Source organism: Megalobrama amblycephala, linkage group LG13 (genome assembly GCF_018812025.1).
Source record: "Megalobrama amblycephala isolate DHTTF-2021 linkage group LG13, ASM1881202v1, whole genome shotgun sequence".
In the NCBI taxonomy this organism is placed as follows: Eukaryota; Metazoa; Chordata; class Actinopteri; order Cypriniformes; family Xenocyprididae; genus Megalobrama; species Megalobrama amblycephala.
The window spans coordinates 25,175,263-25,185,765 of record NC_063056.1 but is presented as its reverse complement, the minus strand read 5'-3'; the positions used below and the strand labels follow the sequence as shown (position 1 = coordinate 25,185,765).

Below are 10,503 nucleotides of genomic sequence, written 5' to 3'. Positions count from 1 at the left end.
ATTGGAAGGCAAGAAAAAAAAGCAGGGGGCTGTACCCAAACAAAAATGAGAGCATGAACAGATTCATCCAAAATACTATCTTCATACAAACCCTTTTTTTTTTTTTTTTTTTTTTTTTTTAAGCCCGTTTCATCCCACATTTTAATAGTAGATTTTTTAGAACTGCAGGAGCTAAGTTAAATATTTATACAGACAGTTGATATGTTCTGCTGTGTAAAATACTAAACAAAATTATTTAAATTCTTTTTTTTTAATGAATATTTACAGAGTTATGGAATATGTATTTTTGTGTATATGTATAATTGTGACCAGTTACAGGACCCCAGACACACTTATCTTATACAGTCATATTTATTCTGAAAATGTTGATTTAAAAAAATTATGGACATGTTAGGAATCAACCATTCAGACACAAAACTGAGATTTTAATTAAGGTTTATTACATGAAAAATAATGTACAAATACAGTGAAAGATTATAAGTCCTTTTTCTCAGTGACCATTTGAGCTTTTTCTTCTCGGTATCCTTTCAGAAGTTGGTTTACCAAGCTCAGTTCACTGACTCGTTTCATGGGGAACAGAGGAGGGAAAGGGTTGCCTTTGTACTCCAGGACAGCCATGGCTGCACGGTCCAGATTCTCTCTGTTAGGAATGCGGCCCATGCGCGTATATCCACCTGTCTGATTCTCAAATCTTACCGCCAGAACTTTGAAGAGTTTGGGGATCAAATCTTTTTCCTGAATGGAGAATTATAAAAAATGTTAAAAATCAAAATCAATGTAGATTTGCTTTACACTTAATTGTTAGAAACACAGTTAGAACATTGTTAGAACTTTTTAAATAATGACTGAAAACTTACCGTTAGCCAGAAATCAGCCATTTTCATTGACTTTTCATTAGTATCTCCTTTTTTAGCATAATCAATCAACTAAAAAAAAAAGAACACAAATGTTAAAAAAGTAAAAAGCCAAAATAGAAAACCTTTAACCTCAATATCATTATATATATATATATATATATATATATACAGTTGCAAGAATAAGTATGTGAACCACTCGCAGAATCTGTGAAAATGTGCAAAATTTTAACAAAATAAGAGAGATCATACAAAATGCATGTTATTTTTTGTTTAGTATTGTCCTGAGTAAGATATTTTACATAAAAGATGTTTACATATAATCCACAAGACAAAAAAATAGCTGAATTTATTAAAATGACCCCATTCATAAGTATGTGAACCATTGATTCTTAATACTGTGTGTGGTTACCTGGATGATCTACGACTTTTTTTTTTTTTTCTTTTTTTTTGTGATGGTTGTTCATGAGTCCATTGTTTATTCTGAGCAGTTAAACTGAGCTCTGTTCTTCAGAAAAAATCTCCAGGTCCCAAAAATTCTTTTGCATATTTGTGCCCTTTCCAGCAGTGACTTGAATGATTTTGAGATCCATCTTTTCACATGGAGGACAACAGAGGGACTCAAACACAACTATTAAAAAAGGTTCAAACATTCATTGATGCTCCAGAAGGAAACACATTGCATTAAGAGTAGGGGGGTTAAAACTTTTGAACAGGATGAAGGAGTCCAAATTTTTCTTATTTCACTTGAATATCTTTCTTTTTTTTTTCATTTAGCAGTGCCCTTCGGAAGGAAACAGAAGATACTTGCATGTTTCCCGGAAGACAAAGAGGATTAAATACAATTTACCTTCAAATTCCAAATGTTTTCACCCCATCTATTAATGCATCATGTTTTTAGCATCAGTGAATGTTTGAACCTTTTTTAAAAGTTGTGTCTGAGTCCCTCAGTTGTCCTCCATGTGAAAAGACGGATCTCAAAATCATTCAGTCACTGCTGTAAAGGGTTCAAATATGGAAAAAATGCTGGAAAACTGAAGAATCTGCAGGACCTGGAGATTTTTTTCTGAAGAACAGAGCTCAGTTTAACTGTTCAGGACAAATAACAAATAACATGCAAAAAATAAAAAATAACATGCATTTTGTATTATCTCCCTTATTTTGTTAAAATTAACATTTTCATAGATTCTGCAAGTGGTTCACATACTTTTTCTTGCAACTGTATATATATATATAAAAAAGAAATTTCATATTTATTCTATTATTCTAGTGTGACAAGATCTCAGCCAGACCAGCAGTGAGTTTGATCATTTTTACGATCACGATCAAATCTTTATTCTGTCAAAATATTTTTCAGAAGTCCTAGATGAAACTAGATATTTAAAAAAATAATAATAATAACTAGACAAAAATGATCCTCAGTGAAAAATGGAAAGCAAGGTCCTGAAAACTTGTAGCCTTCTTGTACTTGCCTTTTCAGCGTAAAAGCGAACTTCATCGGCTCGAGCTCTTGTTGTCTCTATTCTCTCGTGTCGAACCAGACCAGTGAGTATGTTACGAAGAATGTTGATTCTGGACTCAGGTCCGAGCCCCATCCGACGAGCCACCCGGCCATGGGAAATCAAAGCCCGCAGGGTGAGTCGCATTTCAAGAAGCGATGAAGGACACTACTCCAGAAAATAAATCCCCTTTGTTACAAAACGTTGTATATATTGCAAAAACAAATAAAACTCAAACGAGCACTGCTGTGGTCAGTGACTGCACCCACTGTTGATAAACAAGCGCATTTATTTCACCTAGAGTATAAGGTTGTACGTTCAAATGACAGCACAGCAGCGATACATGTGTGATGGTACGTCGGTCTGAAGAGTCCCGAATGAAAAACGAGACTTGAATAAGGTTCCGCATGCAAGCGTTGACAAAAGCTATTACATAAAGCACTAAATAAGGTTAAATTTTACCACTGAAAAGCTTTATGTCAGTTTTTCTTGTCATATATTGAGTAGAACTGAGATAACTAAATGTTATCATCATTTATTCAGAAAATATTTAGCCCAAAGCTTAAAAGTTCTCCTCTAAGTGTTAGAGTCTGTGCTTGGAGTATCTGATACCCATATATATATATATAAACATTTATTTATTTATTTAATTTTTTGGTATACAAAAGGCCCACTGAGTAAAATAGAAAAAGGATTGGGGTAGGCACTCCAAGAAGTAAAAGAAGCCAATGGTCAGTGAGATAATCTAAAAAAAAACAATATAACAAATTAACATGACATATTATATATTAAATATTTAAAACGTTACAAAAATGTATGACTATGCTACATAAATAGCACATTTGCTTAAAGCTCCCTGGTTCCAACTGCTGGTCTTTGATTGCCAAGCGCTGCTTTTTATCTGGAGGTGACTGGTCCACACCTGCATTGTCCTGTTGAAGGAATAGACATAATCATGTGACCAGATTTCATGAGTGATTCTTAGAGAAAATCTAAAGACACGTCACTTCTTCAATTTCCATATGAGGGTTCTATAAACTGAAAAGAATATGATACTAAACATAGATGAAATTATTAAAGTGTTTGAAATAAAATTTGAAAGAAATGAGGAAATTAACCAATGCTCTCTTCCGGTTCAGCTGGGACCTGGGCTGAAGGCTGCCTGAAGAGCTTATGTGGTTCTGGCTTTTTAGCTGCACCTTCTTGTCAATTTCCACACATATTTTATTTTGTGGAGATAGCTGACACACACCTACATTGTCCTGTTGAAGGAACAGACATAATCATGTAACGCTGACCAGATTTCATGAGTGATTTTTAGAGAAAATCTAAAGACTGCCTCTACAATTTATATTTGAGGGTTCTTTAAACTGAAAATAATATGTCATAGATTAAATTATTAAAGTGTTTGAAATAAAATTTGAAAGAGAGGAGGAAACTAACCAGTGCTCTCTTCCAGTCCAGCTGGGTCCTGGGCTGAAGGCTGCTCTGGTCGAGGCTTATCTGGTTGGAAGGTGGAAGAAGTGCTCTCTGTGAGGTCTTAGGAGGCACAGACGCTCCCTTTGGGATATTCTGTTGCTTCTGCTCTTTCTGCTGCTTTCTCTGCTTTTGCCTCTGCTGCTTAGGGATTATGAGACTTTCTACCTGTTGTGAGGAACCTGCAGGCACAAGTGCTCCTTGTGAGGTCCCAGAATGCACAAGTGCACCTTTTGAGATACTTGAGGGGATGTCTGCTCCCTTTGGAGACCCAACAGGCACTGCAGCTCCCTGTGGGGTCCTGGCATGCACAGGAGCTCCCACTGGGGTCCTGTCAGGTATAGGAGAATCCTGTGGTGACTTGGCAGGCATGGGTCCCTGTATGGAAGAGGCTTGGGACTTCTGCTGTAACAACTCCTTTCTTAGCATCTCAGGAATCTTCAGTTTTTTCCTCCCGGGGATCTTGTCATTGACGGGTGCTCCCTGTATGCAACTGACAGACTTCTGCTGCAGCATCTCCTTCTTCAGTGGCTCCGGAATCTTTAATTTTTGCCTCTTTGAGGTCTTGTCAGGCACAAGTGCTCCCTGAAGAGAAGATGCTTGAGGATTTTGTCATAGCAGCTCCCGTTTTATAGGCTCAGGAATCTTGAGCTTTTGCCTCTTTCAGATGTTGTCAGGCAGCGTTCTCTGAAAAGAAAAAAGAAGCTTGAGACTTCTGCTGCAGAAGCTCTCGTCTCAAAGGCTCATGAATCTTGAGTTTTTGCCTCTTTCAGATGTTGTCAGGCAGCGTTCTCTGAAAAGAAAAAGAAGCTTGAGACTTCTGCTGCAGAAGCTCTCGTCTCAAAGGCTCAGGAATCTTGAGCTTTTGCCTCTTTGAGATGTTGTCAGGCAGTGCTACCTGAACAGAAACTTGAAGCTTCTGCTGCAGTAACTCTCGTCTCAGTGGCTCAAGATTCTTTATTTTTTTCTGCTTTGAGGTCTTTTCAGGCACAAGTGTTCCCTGAAGAGAAGAACGTTGAGGCTTCTGCTGCATAAGCTCTCTTCTCAGAGGCTCAGGAATTTTTTGTTTTTGCCTCTTTGATATGTTGTCAGGCAGCGTTCTCTGAGAAGAAAAAGAAAGAAGCTTGAGACTTCTGCTGCTGCCTCAGTGGCTCAGGGAAAATGAGTTTTCGCCTATCTGGGACCTCTTCTGGCATAGGTGCTCCCTGTGAGGAACATGAGGACACCTTTGGGGCAGGCACAGGTGCTCTCTGTAGAGACTTGTGCACGGGTGCTTCCCGTAGAGACCCAGCAGACACATACCCCCTTTCCACCAGCATGAACCGGGTGCTAGTTCAGAGCTAGTGCTAGTGCCAGTTCGGAGTTGGTTCAACTGACGAGCCTTCTAAGAACCGGTTTGCCTTTCCACAGGCTTGAGAGCCAGCACAGAGCCAGGTCTTACGTCACTGTATACGTCTCATATTTCACAGCAAAGCTAGCGCTGCAGCGCCAAACACAAACACACCAAGCTTGTTTGAGATGCATCAGCTCCTCACAAAGCGATCGGCGCATGACATCAAAGCTCCGCGAGAACGATCCAAAAGCACAAGGAGTCGTATGCTCTACAAACGCTCCCGCAGATCCGCAGCACCCGCCGAATCGGTCCACGCTGGTCCGAAGCATCTCAAACAAGCCATCTATCAACAATCGCGGATGTTTCACTACTGTTGATGCTCATGGCTTTGCGAACCTACATCGGCATCCAAACACGGCTCGCCGTAATTTGTATATAGACGGAGATTACAATTGAGCTGCTATTAGCTCGATTAGCTGCTATTTCAAAAATGGCGGTCACAAGTTTCTTGTTGGTCACGGTAACCCCGCCCCTAGCCCCTGACGCAAGCGGTTCTTACTTCTAGCCCAGCAATGTTTTGGTGCTACTTACGAACCACTTTTCCTGGATTGGAGCTGGTGCTTTGTGTGTCGAAAGACAAAGAACTGATTTGAAACTAGGCTCTGGCTCCGAACCAGCACTCAAACTGCCTTGGTGGAAAAGGGGTAAGGTGCTGCCTGTGAGGACTTGGCAGCCACTTGTGCTCCCTGTGGCTTTTTCAGCCTCCACTTTCTCTGCTGCTCCATGGTCTTCAGTGTTGCATCTGGGTGCAGGGCCTTCTCAGATGCATCACTGAAGACCAGGGATGTAGGGCGTGAAGTATCTCCTGCCTCCACTGTTCCCCAACACAGCCCTGAGGTGAGGTCCCCATACTCAGGTTCCTCAGAGATGGGGTATGCAACCTCCATTATTACCCACCACCGACCTGCAGCAAGGCCCATGGTGAGCTCATCTGAGTGTTCAGATGAGGATTGCTCTCCACTCTCAGGAAAACTGGTGGGCTTAGTTGACATACTCATATTGATTTTGGATATGATGGTAAAAGATGATGTAAAGAATTGAACAATACTGCCTACTGCAAACTATGTCTGTAAAACACTGTAAAAGAAAGAAAAGGGAAGGGATGAGTTCAGTAAACAAGAACCTGGAAGCTGATTGTCTTAGTTCTAAAAATTCTCAATTTTTTATTTTCTTTTCTTTTCTTTTCTTTTCTTTTCTTTTCTTTCTTTTTTTTTTTCTTTTTTCTTTTTTACAGTGTATGCCAGTGGCTGTCCACCAAAGAGGCAAGGGCAAGGCAAGGTCTTAAAATGTATTAAAAACGATCATAATGACATCACAATGGAGCACGGAGCTCAATAACTCAAGTGTTTGTGTGAGTGATGGGAGATCTATGCTGTTTCGTTGGATTAAACTGGACTTGCAATACAAATACAGAGATTGACTAAGCATTTTAAACCATTATTGTTTATAGGCGCCGATCCCGTGGGTGCTCGGGGGCTCAAGCACCCACGGAAATGGTTGAGCACCCACGGAGACATTCTCTGTTCATTTTAACCAATAAACATTTGATTGCAGCTTTCAGACACGACTTTCTTCTCGTTTTTATAGTTCATTTGAGGCTCATACCGTAAAAGTGTACGACTTGGTCTCAGTTTAGGTGGTCTTGACTACAACACTAGTTCTGCACTGCAAAAAATGCTTTTCTTACTTTACGTCTAGAAAATGCTTCTTGATTTAAGAATTTTTAGACATTTGGACTAGAAACAAGACAAAAAAATCTAAGTAAGAAAAGCATTTTTTGCAGTTTGCTGGGATAGCTGCTTAACAATTCCTTTGTAAGAACTTTTCCTGATGTCTTTTTTTTTTTTTTTTTTTTTTGAGGAATAACTGTGTGTCTTGATAAATAGTTTTTCTTTATTATTAGAAGTATTAGAAACTTTAAGATTCCTGAAAAAACAAAATTGTGTTGCTTTGATATAGCAATTGTTTGTTGAGAGCACTGTACATTTAAATTTAGGCCTTACAACAATATATTCAGTATTTATTCACAAATATGTATGAAGCACTTGGAAAAAGCAGGATATTTTTAAATGCTTTTATTTTCACACAAGTTTTAATCTCCAAAATAAAGAAAAAAAAATGATGGAATGCAGATTTGGAGGGTAAGTGACTTTGGATCAGTTTTAGTTGCTGCTCATGGTGTCGGCGATCCATTGGCTGAATGAACAGACCTTGAAGAAAAGAGAATTCATAGAAATCTTGTAAGTCTCTCATATCATACCAAACATATTGTTTTGTAACAATGATTAACAATATTACCTTGCCATAGACACCAGGATGATTCTTCTCAGCACAGCCATAACCCCAGGACACAATACCATGCAGCTGATTATTGCACACCACAGGGCCACCAGAGTCACCCTGAAAAAAGAGAAAGATAACCGATGGTTATTTTTAAGATATTCACAGATAATATTTGTGTGACAACACTATTTCTTTTCATCCTCTACCTGGCAAGAGTCCTTTCCTCCCTCCAGGTATCCAGCACAGAACATAGTGCTAGTGATCATGCCAGGGTAGGAGTTGTTACAGTCACTGTCGGACAAGATGGGGATCTCCAGACACTGAAGCTTGTTGGAATCAGCGGCTACAAAGAAATGAATAAAACAGCAATGAAGAAAGAGTAAACTCAAGTGCTATGAACATCAAGTGTGAAGGAAGTGACATCATGAACTCAGTCACTCACTGGAACTCATGGTGTTTCCCCAGCCAGCGACTCTGCACATGGTGCCAGCGGCGGCACAGCCGTTGGGCAGGGCCACAGGCTGCACATACTGATTGAGGGTGGCAGGCTTGCTAAGCTTGATCAGCATGATGTCACTGTCAATGGTCCAGGAGTTATAGCTGGGGTGGCGGATGACCTTTTGAGAGGAGATGTACTGCTCAGAACCCTCGTTAACCACGATATTGTGTTCGCCCAAACGGACCTCTATACGTCTGAAAGACAAAACTGCTGTTCAGAACTGAGGAATCCAATGGACCAGACCATGAGCTACTCTATGAAGAAGCCACTTACGACATGTAGCAGTGAGCAGCAGACACAACCCAGTACTCGCTGACCAGAGAGCCACCGCAAAAGTGGTAGCCAGAGTTCAGAGACACTGTCCAGGGCTGGGAATAGGGTGTGCACTCATATCCCCCGACAATCTTGTCATCATCATCCAGAGCAACTATGAGAGAGTATCATCAGTACACTGACTCACCTTTTCCATCGTTACTCGTAAAATGTGCAAAATTCATAATTGCGATTATAAAATGGAATCTTTACTCACAGGCAGCTCCAAGGAGCACCAGAAACACCAAAGACCTCATGACTGCTGATTGAACCTGTTCGATGATGGCTTCGCTCTTCACTCGCAGTATTTATGAGACTGTCAGCCTATAGATCCACGCCCTAGGGGTCTGCCATTGACCAATCAGCTCCAAAAGACCTATCTGAAGTCTGATAAGTAAGTCAATATCATAACAGTTTCCATGAAGAAATACAGTATTACATCTTGATTACTTGAATGTTAGAATATTATATGTTAGGGGCTGCATTGGCACTCTAATGTCACCCAGTGTACACTCTAAAAAATTAGTTTTTTGGTCAAATACTTTACATGCTCTATTTGAGTGAATAGAGCATGTAAAGTAACAAAATATATTGCTTTTATGGTTACTTAGTGTATATTCTCAAAGGTAAAATGTTTATGTCATACATTTTCCAAAATATAAAGCCAAAACCTACTTAACCTAACAGTGAAAATCTACCTGCAATACAGAAGTTTTAACATTCTGAGAAACATATTAGAGGCCAAAAATTAAATTTTGAACAAAGTGCTGACAGTGTGTAGATAAGACGGTATGTCAGTTTTGGATACAACCAGGGAGATGCAGCAGCTGTGTTGTTGGCTTTGTAACCTTGACAGCAGGCTTCCACTCTGAAACAAGTTTTCAACAGCTGTCCATCTTCTCACCCAGGTTTTACATCTGTACTTGTCCCTGACTATTTCACAATTTAGTCAGAAAACAGGACATTTTTCCTGGTAATATTTCTCATGAAAACTGCTTATAAGTTAATAGAGCAGTATTTCTAAAGGTCCTGTAGTAATCATCCATTTAACAAGCATGCAGTTATATTTGTGGCCAGTTTGTTTTGCTTGTAATGTTTCTGTCATTGATTTCATTGCTAGTTGGTAAGTCATTTATGTTCTTGATTTGTATTACTTATGTTTAAATCAAATGCATTCAGTATTTGTGCTTCATGCAACTATTTGTTGTGGCTTTTTCATGCTAATCTTATCGGTCTTTGTCAGGTGACGTCACACTTCTGATTTGACAGTGAAATTTTGAAAATCAGCTTCTGCTTAAGTTAAATCTAAGGTTTTGCAACTCTGAGTAGCATGTTGCATACTGGCATTAGGTAGTAGTCTTATAGTTTGATAATTAAATATAATTAAACACAAACAGTTCTAAAGGAGGATAAAATTTGTATGTGGTTCATTCACTTCATGTTTTTAGAGATTAAAAGCTTAAACAAGAATCTCTATTTTTCATTCTTGCTGTTACTTTTACTTTTTTAATACTCAAGTACAATTTTAATGTAGTACTTTTTTACTTTTACTCAAGTATGATTCTGCCCAGATACTTTTACTTTTAATTGAGTAAAATTTTCACTCAGTACTTTTCACTTGAGTAACATTTTTGAGTACTTTTTACACCTCTGGATGAAACTAGATATTTTAAAAAATAATAATAACTAGACAAAAATGATCCTCAGTGAAAAATGGAAAGCAAGGTACTGAAAACTTGTAGCCTTCTTGTACTTGCCTTTTCAGCGTAAAAGCGAACTTCATCGGCTCGAGCTCTTGTTGTCTCTATTCTCTCGTGTCGAACCAGACCAGTGAGTATGTTCCGAAGAATGTTGATTCTGGACTCAGGTCCGAGCCCCATCCGACGAGCCACCCGGCCATGGGAAATCAAAGCCCGCAGGGTGAGTCGCATTTCAAGAAGCGATGAAGGACACTCACGACATGTAGCAGTGAAAATAAATCCAGAAAATAAATCCCCTTTGTTACAAAACGTTGTATATATTGCAAAAACAAATAAAACTCAAACGAGCACTGCTGTGGTCAGTGACTGCACCCACTGTAGATAAACAAGCGCATTTATTTCACCTAGAGTATATATTTTTACAGTCTATGGTAGGCCAATAGACCTCTTAATCGCCTACGTCACTGTGACGTCACCGCTCTAGCTG

General features: G+C 39.3%; 2 protein-coding genes across 3 annotated transcripts; both read right to left on the bottom strand.

The window, feature by feature from the left end:
• Positions 1-418: 418 nt before the first annotated feature.
• mrpl17 (mitochondrial ribosomal protein L17) lies at positions 419-2,741 on the bottom strand. Its single transcript, XM_048151745.1, has 3 exons — positions 2,327-2,741; positions 858-926; positions 419-735 (listed from the first exon to the last, which is right to left on the bottom strand). The coding sequence occupies exons 1-3, from the start codon at positions 2,498-2,500 to the stop codon at positions 475-477; spliced, it is 504 nt and encodes a 167-aa protein (XP_048007702.1). The 5' UTR covers positions 2,501-2,741; the 3' UTR covers positions 419-474.
• Positions 2,742-7,282: 4,541 nt separating this feature from the next.
• Positions 7,283-10,285, bottom strand: LOC125243974 (trypsin-2-like). Of its 2 annotated transcripts, XM_048153862.1 has the most exons (6): positions 8,534-8,693; positions 8,278-8,431; positions 7,948-8,198; positions 7,712-7,848; positions 7,521-7,622; positions 7,283-7,432 (listed from the first exon to the last, which is right to left on the bottom strand). In XM_048153862.1, exons 1-6 carry the CDS (start codon positions 8,571-8,573, stop codon positions 7,385-7,387), a joined length of 732 nt encoding a protein of 243 aa, XP_048009819.1. In that variant the 5' UTR covers positions 8,574-8,693; the 3' UTR covers positions 7,283-7,384. The 2 variants fall into 2 exon arrangements, with proteins under 2 accessions (XP_048009819.1, XP_048009820.1); XM_048153863.1 differs by lacking the exons at positions 8,278-8,431; positions 8,534-8,693 and adding an exon at positions 10,274-10,285.
• Positions 10,286-10,503: the final 218 nt, after the last annotated feature.